Source organism: Chrysemys picta, chromosome 1, assembly GCF_011386835.1.
Source record: "Chrysemys picta bellii isolate R12L10 chromosome 1, ASM1138683v2, whole genome shotgun sequence".
Classification (NCBI taxonomy): Eukaryota; Metazoa; Chordata; order Testudines; family Emydidae; genus Chrysemys; species Chrysemys picta.
Window position 1 is genome coordinate 254848833 of NC_088791.1, and position 13203 is coordinate 254862035.

Here is a 13203-nt window from a genome sequence, read left to right on the forward strand (position 1 = left end):
AACCCACTTCATCGGATGCATGCAGTGGAAAATACAGTAGGAAGATATATATACACAGAGGACATGAAAAAATGGGTGTTGCCATACTAACTATAACTATAACACCCATTTTTTATAGTTAGTATGGCAACACCCATTTTTTTCATGTCCTCTGTGTATATATATCTTCCTTCTGTATTTTCCACTGCATGCATCCGATGAAGTGGGTTTTAGCCCATGAAAGCTCATGCTCAAATAAATTTGTTAGTCTCTAAAGTGCCACAAGTATTCCTTGTTCTTTTTGCTGATACAGTCTAACATGGCTACCACTCTGAAACCTATTTATTTCAGTTTATCATTAGGGAGTCTGTGTCATGGTGTGCATGGGGCTCCAGATTGCCTTAATCTGGCCCTGCCCCTTGTACATTAAATGTAATCAATTTCAGTCACTTGTCACTAAAGAAGCCCTCTGCATTTTCTAAATTCCAATTACATCTTGTCAAGAGCATTGCTTCCACAAGGGATTAATCGGGACTAGAATTAGTGAAAGGAAGGTATTAACAAAATACATTTTTGAAACTTCATTCAATTTCTTATTAAGAGAGAAGACTTTATCACAAAATTGAGGAACAAGTTATTTAAATGAATAACTGAATAATGGGAATCACAGCACCATATGGCACTACATATAGTTTATAAGCTTTGAGATACAGAAAAGCTGTTATTTAAAACAAGCCCAGCATATTTTATTAACCCATGTGTGGAATTATGCCTTTGTTGAAAGAGAACTCCAATGAATAATCTTGTCCATCCACCCGACAAGAACTTTTTCATGTTGTTTTACCCCCGCCATTGTTTTATCTGCCATGCAGCACTTCCCATTCAGTTTGTGCAACTTACTGCAAAACTTCCCTTAGGCACAGATTTATTGTGGGCTTGGTCCTGCAGTCCTTTCTCAGGAGGAATTTCCATCAACTGTGGTGTGCCTATTTGTTGAGATAAACCCAAAAAGCAGCGTTCAAAACTCATTCTAAACTTCAGGGGCGTTCAAAACAAGGGTTTTGATTTGTGCTTCTTGCTTGTGTTACTATTATAGGATCAGTCAATGGTTACAAATCAGTCTTCTAGATTACATAAATATTTTGGCCTGAAATATCAGACATATTTAGCCTGCTCTCTTTTTCTCTGGGTACAGTTGTGCATACAACAATTTGCCTGCATTTTCTCTACCCATAATTGGACTGTAGGTATAAATTATAACTGCTGGACAGCTGTCTTCTTGATTTCTGCTCTTCAATTCCTAATATTTGTGCCCACAACCCATATGGAGGTGTAAAAAAAAATGTAGATGCAAATTGGTCCTGGAAATCAGGAGGTGGAGCTTTTAAAACTTTATCCTTAAGCATCACCCCCTCTATTACAGTTCATCTACCTCTAAATATTCACCAGATCACTAGAGTTTCAAAGTAATAAGAGACAGAAGGAGGCCAACTTGCTCATTTAATCTGCCCTCCAAGCTTTTATTAAATATAACTTTCCATTTAATGTCAGTTATTAGTGTTTCCATTCAAAAATTACTTGTGACAAGTATGTGGTGATAGTGAGTCTAAAGAATCCGATCAGTAAAAGGAACTTTGGAGAACTGTGGGAGCTAGACTTGATTTGTAATGTTTTTTACCCTTCCCTTTTCTTGTATCAGACTCGCGCTGTTCTGCGAGCCCTTAACATATCCTTCTAAACACACAATTTAAATATTACGAAGTCAACTTATTCTTCAGAAATATAATTTGAAGAATGTTTTCAATTAAAAAATTTGGTATATTGCAGTGTATTGTACCCACTTATATTAATTTAAAGCTATCTAGAGGTGAGGAGTCCTGAACCTCCCAAAAAGGTTTGAACTTTTCACCATGAAATTGCCTTGGGCAGCTGGCCAGTTCCTAAGTACTCTGCACATCAGTGGGGAAGCTTTTAACTTTGAATTTGTGATTGATCTGAAGCAGTTCCGAAAACTCTTGTCAGCTAGAATAAAACAGAAATGTTGCAGTTACTTTCACATCTTTAATATAAGTTTTCCATACACTTGACTCGTAAACCATATGAAAAGGGCTCCTTTCAGGTATGTTTTTTTTTTCTTTACAACATTCCATACTTTGTCAGTCATTAAACTCTTCCTCTGCAAGCTCGGAGTTATATATGTTGAAAACAAAAAAGATGGGAAAAATTAATGATTAGTAGGTAAGAAGTAGATCCTATCCCTGCTCATACATTTAAATAGCTTTTTCTCCTTTTGGCTGTTTCATAGCCCACAACAGTGTCAGTGTGTTAGAAGCTCTTTGTTTATTGGCTGAAAGTTACACTTAAATGTTAGTATTTTTTCCTGACCAAGGCCTGGTCTACACTGGGGGGAGGGGATCGATCTAAGATACACAACTTCAACTACGAGAATAGCGTAGCTGAAGTTGACGTATCTTAGATCGACTTAGAATCACTTACTTCACGTCCTTGTGGCACAGGATCGACGACTGCCACTCCCCTGTCGACTCCGCTTGCGCCTCTTGCCGTGGTGGAGTTCCAGAGTTGACGGCAGAGTGATCGGGGATCGATTTATCACGTCTACTAGACGCGATAAATCGATCCCCGATAGATCGATCACTACCCGCCGATCCCTGATATTCTATAACATATACATTGTGTGTGTGTGATGATCTTTCAAGATAAAACAGTCAAGAACCAAAATGTTTCCAGATGCATCTCCTCCTTGATAATTGTCCCCCTTTTTTGTGCATTCAATTCCCAGTCTTTGTTCTCATCTCCAAGTTTCTATTGAACAGTGCCAAAGCCTACATCCATCTGTCAGCGTATATATCTATCTGGCCCCTTCATTGCAATGTTTTATTATCTTTTAAGTGTTTTAAAATAACAATATATTTTTCTTTTTGCACCTCAAATTGTAGATGACATAGCTTGAATAGTGGATAGGTCAGAGGGTTTGAGTGAGTTGTGTTGTGGGTCTATGTGTGTATGTAAAGAAATTACTGTGTAAAATCTAACTCTGAGTCTAAGCCATTTCATCCTAAACCATCTGTCACTCTCTACACTTCTCCCCATCGTCTCTCTTCCCTCTGACTCGATCTTCTCCCACCTTCACCTTCACATTACTTTTCATTGTTCCTGTATATTTAGGACAGCTTCACTTCCAAGTTTCCTCTCTTATCTTTGAAGGGCCTGATTCTCAGTTATGTTAAGGCTCCTGTACAGCATGGGCAGTGAAAACGGGCCTTAAAGAGGGTGTAGATATAATTTGTGCCAGAGTAATTTATGGTCAAAGCTGTGTAAATGGTTGCAAATGAGATCAGCCCAAATTAAAGACTATTCTTCCTTAAAGTCATCCTATGCTAATCTCTTCTCTCACATCTCTGCCCCTTTCTCACTTTTGTCATATGTCTCTAAGTTAGATTTAAGCTCTTTGGTGCATGGACCTGTCTTTTAATGTGTTATTTATGGCACAAGGTACATATTTTTTCCATCTCTGTGCATGTGCAAAATACTTTACAAACACACATGGTATATATCTGCATTCACACATCAGGAACAAAATAGTGTCACTCAGGCTTAATTCACTCTTGTAAGTGGTTGTGACTGAGGGGGACCAAGTCACCTTGGGAGAGGGCAGATAGCTGTAATGCCACCTCTACCTCTGCAGGATTCTGCCTAGGGAGAACAGCTGGATGTTCTAACTGGGGCTTCACAGGAGCCCTGACAACAGACATGCTGAATCCAGCCTGGCCCCTGGACAGGATGGTGGGTGGCATTTCTGCACCCCTGTTCCCAAGAGGCTTTCTGTACCTGAAGGCCAGGAACCCAGACAGTGAATTGGGTCAATATTTTTTTCCTTTTGAGTAAAAATACATTTTTCTTGAGTAAAGTACTAAAATAAATAAATAAATACAGCAAAATTCAGAAAAGGACCTAACATTTTATTTTGAAGTAGGCCCTGGCTAAAAGGGTTGTAAGTAGGGCTGTCAATTAATCACAGTTAACTCACGCGAATAACTCAAAAAAATTAATCGCCATTAATCGCAGTTTTAATCGCACTGTTAAACAATAGAATACCAATTGAAATGTATTGTATATTTTGGATGTTTTTCTTCATTTTCATATATATTGTATTCCATGTTGTAATTTAAATCAAAGTGTATATTATTTATATTATTTAACAAATATTTGCACTATAAAAAGATAAACAAAAGAAATAGTATTTTTCAATTCACCTCATACAAGTACTGTAGTGCAAGCTCTTTGTCGTGAAAGTGCAACTTACAAATGTAGATTTTTTTTATTACATAACTGGCCTCATAAACAAAACAGTGTAAAACTTCAGAGCGTACAAGTCCACTCAGTCCTACTTCTTCTTCAGCCAATCACTAAGACAAACAAGTTTGTTTACATTTACAGGAGATAATGCTGCCCTCTTCTTATTTACAATGTCACCAGAAAGTGAGAACAGGCATTTGCATGGCACTTTTGCTGCCAACATTGCAAGGTATTTACGTGCCAGATATACTAATGGGGGCTGCGGGAAGCGGCATGGGCTGAGGGATATGCTGGCTGCCGCTTCCCACAGCCCCCATTGGCCTGGAACGATGAACAGCGGCCAGTGGGAGCTGTGATCGGCCAAACCTGCGGACGCTGCAGGTAAACAAACTGTCCCGGCCCGTCAGCGGATTTCCCTGATGGGCCGTGTGCCAAAGGTTGCTGATCTCTGTGCTAAACATTCGTATGCCCCTTCATGCTTCGGCCACCATTCCAGAGGACATGCTTACATGCTGATGACACTTGTTAAAAAAATAGTTACTTAAATTTGTGACTGAACTCCTTGGGGGAGAATTGTATGTCCCCTGCTCTGTCTTACCTGAATTCTGCCATATATTTCATGTTATAGCTGTCTTGGATGATGACCCAGCACATATTGTTCATTTTAAGAACACTTTCACTGCAGATTTGACAAAATGAAAAGAATCTATCAAAGTGAGATTTCTAAAAATAGCTACAGCACTCGACCCAAGGTTTAGGAATCTGAAGTGCCTTCCAAAATCTGAGCGGGACAACATGTGGAACATGCCATCAGAAGTCTTAAAAGAGCAACATTCAGATGCAGAAACTACAGAACTTGAACCACCAAAAAAGAAAATCAACCGTCTGCTGGTGGCATCTGACTCAGATAATGAAAATGAACATGCATTGGTCCACATTGCTTTGGATTGTTATCAAGCAGAACCTGTCATCAGCATGGATGTATGTCCCCTGGAACGGTGGTTGAAGCATGAAGGGACATATAAATCTTTAGTGCATCTGGCACGTAAATATCTTGCGACACTGGCTACAACAGTGCTATGAAAACGCCTGTTCTCACTTTCAGGTGACATTGTAAACAAGAAACGAGTAACACGATCTCCTGCAAATGTATACAAACTTATTTGTCTGAGCAATTGGCTGAACAAGAAGTAGGACTGTGTGGACTTGCAGTCTCTAAAATTTTACTTTGTTTTATTTTTGAAAGCAGGTTTTTTGTACATAATTCTACATTTGTAAGGTGAACTTTCATGATAAAGAGATTGCACTGCAGTACTTGTATTAGGTGAATTGAAAAATACTATTTCTTTTTTTTTTTTACAGTGCAAATACTCGGAATCAAAAATAAATATAAAGTGAGCACTGTACACTTTGTATTCTGTGTTGTAATTTAAATCAATATAATTTAAAATGTAGAAAAATCCAAAGATATTTAAATAAAACATATTCTATTATTGTTTAACAGTGCGATTAATCGCAATTAATTTTTTTAATCACTTGGCAGTCCTAGTTGTAAACCATAGTTGCCATATTTCTACAAATCCTGTACCTTTAAAAAGATACATGTCTTTGTTGTAAGCTGAAAAAAGCAGCAGCTGAAATGTGAAGGATGTAAGCAATGACACAGAACAGGATGTGTGTCATGCAGAGCAAATATTACACCCTAAACTTGTTGAGAGGCACTAAGTGAAGCTAAATGCCTTCAGCTTCCCAATATGTAATATTATCTCAGCATGACTGATGCTGAGATATTCTGTAGAATAGCTTTGAGTTCAGATTATTTTTAAAGCATGTTTCTAATCATTCTGCTTTTCAAAAAGTGCATATTTATGTAACCTTGCTTAGCTCTTTTACAGTATGGTTGTCTGCTGCACTGGAACATCAGACACCATTTTAATCTATCACAAACTCCCTGTTTTTGTATTTAGATATAAAATGCAAAGCTGTGGGCTCCTGTTAATAGCAATCATTACCTGTGAGGGACATTTTCTCTCCGTGTTACAGTCTGCATATATCTACATTTACTTGTAATTAATGTAGAATGTAGAGATTGAAAAGACAGAGTGACAAAAACTGGAAAACTTGTGCCAATGAGAATTTCCACTGGGTTAAAAAGAATCAAGTATTGTAGCTTTAGAAAAGCCCTGTTAGATCATCCGGTCCATTTCCCTGAGGGTGAAGGATTTCTCCCTCCACTACGCTGGCATTTCAAGGGTCCTGTTTATTCTAAGCACCAAGTGATGAGGCATTGCTCTTGAGAAACCTTTCCATAGCCTACACTCCATTCTTACTGCTGCTCTAGGTTTCTGTCAGCATTATTGCCTCCCCAGTGTCTTCTCTCAATGAATATGTTGCAACATATTTTCCCCTTGGATTAGTAACTTGCATTTTTAAAATTGAATCTCCATTTGTTATTGTCTGCCCATGTTTCTAATATCTCTGTGTCTTTTCGTTTTATTTCCCTGTCCTCACTGATATTTTCAATTCCTCCCAATTTAATATCCAATTAATTTAATTAACAGCATGATTTCTCCCTTTTGAGGATTATTAATGAAGATATTAAATAAGAATGGACATAGAGCCGATCTCTGTAATGCCCCACTAGACACCTTCTTCCCCAGCTCGGTGTACTACCATTTATCATTACCCCATATTTATTGTTCTTCAGTTTTTAGTCCACATGACAGTTCACATCTAAGCTAATTTGAATTAATATTCAGAAAAAGCTTCCACCGGAGACTGTACTATACTAAATCCTTTACTAAAATCTAAATATATGTCATATACAGCATTCTTGCCATGCACTCATTTCACAGTTCTATTAAAAAATCAAGTTTCAATGCCCATGCTATGATGGACAAAGGAGAGTTGATCCTTTGGGTATGTCTACACAGCATTCTGGAGCCAGCAGGAGTGAACCTCCCAGCCTGGCTCAACAGGAAGTGGAGTGAGCTTCAGAGCCCCAGCCCAAACTGCAACTTCAAAGTGCTGTCTATACAGCTATTTTTAGAGCATTAGCACAAGCCTTGCTAACCAAAATCTGTTGCCCCGGGCTGCAAGGCTTGCTCCCGATCTGTCCAAAATGTTGTGTAAACACACCCTATTGTACGAAAGACCACAGTAAGACATGTGCTCTTAGATTTCCAAACCTTAGTATACTATGTTCAATTAGACAGAAATTGATATTTTTAATGTTAAGTTCTTCAATTAAAAAAAAGTGTTTCACCATAAAAACTTTGGTCCATGTAGTGACCCTTTCTGGCTTGGCATTTTGTTGCCATAAAATGGTTAGGTGACCCTACTTGATAATCAGAATGCAATAGTTATATCTCCATCTACTTTTTCAGATATCATTAGATATAAGTATAGCAATATTTAGTAGATCCATCCGTATGTGATTTTCCTATTGCACTCATTATCTGAGGTTTTTCTAAAGATTTTACTCCTCAGTTCGTTTATCTACATTATGCTCTATCTAAATATCCCAAAGCTGTCAACATGCACAAAAAGCTGAGTCACATAAGACAAAACATGAATATTTATTTTCTTTTTAAAAGTGTTAGGGAAGTGTGAAGAAAATACAGAAGTAAACATACATAATAGAAAGCTAATATGCCTCATGTTTTAAAACGGAAATTATTAGAAATGCCTCTCATCCTATGGCTTTTAGATAATGGACTGGTATGGTTTGATATCTGTCAGTGCCTCTAACACAAGTAAATTAATGAACTCTGAGTAACAAAATTACCCTCTGTAGTTCTTTGCTGCCATCTTCTGTCTCTTCAACTGATTGCTGTTATTGTTCTTTGAATTCTGAAAAATAAAACTGTTACACTTAGAGTAAAATTTCCTTTCTTTTTCTTTTCTTTTCTTTTTTAAGCTAAAGCAAAGCGAAGCCAATGCTGATACTAAGGAAAAGCTTCCACTGCGTCTACGTATATTTGAAAAATTTCCTAACAGGCCACAAATGGTGAAAATCTCCAAGCTTCCTTCAGATTTTACAGTTCCAAAAATAAGGTATAAAATACATTCTTCCTTTCTTTATGTGCTCTAGACTTGTTAATTACCAGCCCACACAGTAATGCCAGGGACGTATAATAGTTTTTCTCCCAAAAATTAAGCAGATAATTTTAGAAATCAGAATCAAAACATTGTATCTAGAGGTGAGAGTGGGTAACTTTTCATTTGTCTCTCATTTTTACTTCACAAAAAATATCACCTCCTCTCTTTTTCACATGGCTTTAGTGTTCATGAAAGGCGTGAATAACAGTCCTGGAAGTAATTTATCTGCATGCAGGTAGAGTATATTGGAAAGAGCATTTCTGCAGATGAGAAAGTAGTTTCTCTTCAGCCTCCTTTGTGGTTTTTTTTTTAACTTCTTTGCTGAGATCACCAGCAAAAGTTCTAAATATCAATTCCAATGTGGGTTTTTTAATTATCTGGTCATCTGAGTCCACCAAATCACTTCGCATAGAACACTGAACAGCTGTCAGAGGGTAACAACTTTTGACCATTACCTGACTGGACTGGATTTGCACTGGGGATAACTTTCCTTCACAAAATGCCTCAAAAACCTCAGAGGTCAGAGTTTCTGTTGTACCCAACTTATGAGAGGGGACAGGTAGGCATTGGGGAGCCAGTTGTAGTTCACTGAATCTTTGAAAGCAGCCTGGGAACTGCTGTAACAATGCACCATCTGCAACTGTTCCCAAGGGACCTTTTGCCAGATGAGGATAGCTGGAGCATAGCACACTCCATTCACAGCCCCCTCTACACCCTTTCCCACCCAAGTTCCCCCTATACCAATAGCTGTAGAGTGCATGGTGTAAGAGGTGGCTGTGCCAGCTCTATTATCACTGGGGATTCTCCTGTGCTGGGGAGACCACAGATAAGCCAGTAGGGCTGTCTTCAATTTTTGTGTCATCTGAACTGTGCAAAAGGTGTGGTGCAGGCCAAATATCTGCCTCTGAGGGATTAAAAGAAAACACTGTTAAATTTTAAGGTAAAGATCAGGCATATTTTATTGTATTTCCAGAACCCCAATTACTTACATACCAAGTTTTTGCTTCTTTTTTAAACTGTGTATCTGTGATCTTTGTATGGCTATGTATGATTTTTTTTTTCACTGTGTTTTTCCAAATGTATATGTGGGTAGGTACTTGAGACCTAGTATTGCTGCTAACCATCGAAAAAAAATATCAAGCTATGGACTGAAGAATAAAATCTTAAAAATGAATCCGTTGTACTGTAGAACTATCACTCCAGAGAAGAGTTGATTGCACTCAGTATATAACTGTAGAACTTCGAATGTGGAAAAATAAATGTGCATTTCTTGTAAACAAAAATAATTTAAAAATCAAAATATGGCATATGTGAAGTATAAAATTGTCAAAGTAGCTTACAATTGGCATTCAAGTCTGTTATATGAACAGATGCTGTTTGAACTCTTGAAAAATTGATTTCTTGCCTAAAGTATGCATCCTTTGGATTATATCAGTTTTTGGTTTGCTTTTAATGAGCAATTTATATTATAAACTCAGAAAAAGCTTTAAACTGCTTTATTTGATGTCAATAACTAAAAATAAAATTAACTGTTACATTTAAAAAATCTATTAAAAGACTATATTATTAAAGAGAACAAACACTTTTGTTTGAAATTGCATGAAAGCACCAAATTCAATTGTTATTTTTAATAATTAAATCTAAATCTAGTCATCTTTGTTATTTGTACGTCCTATCCAGTACCCCTTCAATTTCCATCTTGCTGCTGTTCTATCTTAGCAGTAACTAATTGTGACACATTACAGAAAACATGTATTAACTCTTTCTGGATTTTTAGCAACAAAATGTGATATCTTTTTCTTATTTGCAAGGGAAAGTTTTATGAAGCAGTTTATTGATCGTCAGCAGCAGGATACAAGCTGCTTATTGCGAAGACTCCCTTCGGCATCTTCTTCCTCATGTGACCACTCCAAAAGATCTGCAATTGAAGAAAACAAGTATATTGACCAAAAGGTAAATACCAGAGTGTAAGAAATATATGTTCTTCATTGTTTTAAACATATGGTGTGAGGAAATGCTGCAAATTGTACAATTTGTCAAAATTTCTGAAATATCAGGAAACAGTCAAAAGTATTTAAGAACTTAAATTGTCTAAAATAGACATAGGGACAGATCCCCAGCTAGTCTAAATTGTCATTGCTCCCTTGACTTCGGTTAAGCTATGCCATTTTACAGAAGTTGAGGATCTGCTGTGTAATTTTTTTAAAATGCATCCATTTTTCTGTGCATAATATTTTAAAATCTATATGGTGCAAGTCACTTTCAATCATGTTTGAAATTAAAGTTTGTGAATTTAAAATTTGCATTTTTGATCTTTCCTCTACCAGTGATTATAATGCTATTGTAACCAGGTCAGTATGAGAGCCTTGGAGCTGTGTTAAAAATTCGCAAAGAATCATTTCTTACAAATCATTTTCTAAACTTTTAGAAAAGTTTAGCCCATTTTTATGTCTGTGAATCATTAGCAAACAGTTCCCGATATTTACAAAGTTGGTCGCTTGTTGTTTTGAACGCAGAAAGGCTCCCCGCCGGACTGGTACAAGGCACATGTATATAAGTTGGTATTTGTTTGTCTGAATTGGGTGCATGCACAACAATAAGGGAAAACAGAATAAGCTTCAAATAACATAGTGGGTTGGCAGGATACAAAGAATGAGAAGCTAGGATATGCCTGGGTATCCACATGAGCATGGTGGAGAAAAAGGTAACCAAGGTGCAAAATACTGGTCATTTTTATCCTGTTTCCTGCAAATACCTTTTTCCATAGCCAACGGATCCTATACTTTACAGTACCAATTGATCCAAACTGGAGAGCAATAAAGCATCTGGCACCAATCAGGACAAAGTGCAGACAAGTATCAACTCTTCTGATGGGTGAAAATTATCCGCACCAAGTAGAGCAGTAGAAATATTGGATTAGATCATAAGCTGGTGCTAATGAGCCCAAGTCCGTTGAGGTCAGTGGAGCTACGCCATATTACACTAAGTGAGGATCTGTCCATTAACTTTTAGCAGGAAACTTAGGGTACGTCTTCACTACCCGCCGTATCGGCGGGTAGCAATCGATTTATCTGGGATCGATATATCACGTCTCGTTAAGATGCGATATCTCGTTAAGACGCGATATATCGATCCCCGAACGCGCTCACCATCGACTCCGAAACTCCACCACAGCGAGCGGTGGTAGCGCAGTCGACGGGGGAGCCGCGGCCGTCAATCCCACACCGTCTGGACCCCAAGTAATTCGATCCAAGATACTTCGACTTCAGCTACTCTATTCGCGTAGCTGAAGTTGCGTATCTTGGATCGATCCCCCCTCCTAGTGCAGACCAGCCCTTAGGCTCAAGCTCTTTTGGCTGAAGAATTGAATAACCTAGTATTATTGGTGAACTGTACTGTGAAGGTTAATATACAGGGTGAAAATCAATGCAAATCTAAATAATTCAAGGTGAAGTTAAATATTAAAGATGAACTGTAGTGTTTTGAAACAGTAACCACCTGACCTTACAAAGGGCAGATGAATGTGCAAATAAATATAACTGTTATTTCATCTCAGTTTTAATATTCGTACTCCTTTCTCTGTTTTTTTAAGTAGTTAATGTCCTTTGATTGTTAATTTCCTCTGTTTTTGTACATTCTAACATGGGCTGGACTGATGATATCAGAAACAGACAAGAGTGTAAGCATATGCGAAAAGTAATAATGAACCACTTAGTACTAAAAAATATAGCTTTATATTATTCTCCATTGACGGGTCTCCACTATTCCCCCCAATAACAAAATTAGGTGTTACAGATATCATTGCCCTGAGCATGCTGGGATTGTGAGCAAGAGATTGGTGATCACATGGCAGTAATGTTGCACCTATTAAACAAAGTAAAAATAAAGATCTATTTAATTAAAAACATTGCAGATCTCCTTTAACTGATTTACAGCCCCTAACAATGATCTGCATGCTACTGATATCATAATGATATTGTACAGCAACACAACCTATATAACAGGGGTCGGCATCCTTTGGCACATGGCCCATCAGGGTAATCCTCTGGTGGGCCTCGAGACATTTCGTTTACATTGACTGTCCACAGGCACACCCCCTTGCAGCTCCCAGTGGCCGCGGTTCACCATTCCCGGCCAGTGAGAGCTACGGGGGGGCCATGCCTGCGGACAGTCAATGTAAGCAAAATGTCTCACAGCCTGCCAGCAGATTACCCTGATGGGCTGCGTGCCGCAGGTTGCCGAACCCTGCTACATAAGAAACACAAAAACGCAAAAACTATCATTTCCTTTAGAATGGACAATTTGTATAAGTGCATTCACCATGTGAACTTTTAGTACTCTGGGCAGAGCAGAAGCAGAGCAGTGTTCACATTTCTTACGAAAGTCCTTTAAGAAAAAGTTATTTGGTTAGTTTAATCACAGCGCTTTCATGCTATCCTTTGAAATAGTAATGAAACAAAGATTTTCCTACAAAATACTCTTGTGCAACAAATCACATAGGCCTCAATTCCAAGAGGTACTTCAGGAGTACCACTGGTACTACATGTGAGTGGTCCTATTGACTTCGGGGACTACTCACATGTTTACAGAAATGCACATGCTCAAATACCATGCTAAATGGGAGCGTTATTTCCTGTTTCTCCCTGTATGCAAAGTTAACCCATCTTGATTACACATAGAGATGGGCACATCAGTCATGAACATATTAATTGAATAGTTTGTTCAATAAGATTTTGCAATTTTAAAAAAATAAAATATTTGTTTTTCCCATTATTCAGCCAGCTGTAATAGCAAATATGGATATGC

The 13203-nt window shown here is 37.8% G+C and overlaps 1 protein-coding gene across 3 annotated transcripts in view; it reads left to right on the forward strand.

Annotated features, from left to right (window-relative positions):
* The window catches only part of NALCN (sodium leak channel, non-selective), a 361008-nt gene that overhangs the window by 268119 nt on the left and 79686 nt on the right, over positions 1-13203 (forward strand). For all 3 annotated transcript variants that reach the window (XM_065592295.1, XM_065592302.1, XM_065592310.1), the window contains 2 exons: positions 8216-8352; positions 10209-10350. In XM_065592295.1, the coding sequence (XP_065448367.1) occupies positions 8216-8352; positions 10209-10350 (279 nt within the window). The remainder of the gene's footprint in view (positions 1-8215; positions 8353-10208; positions 10351-13203) is intronic.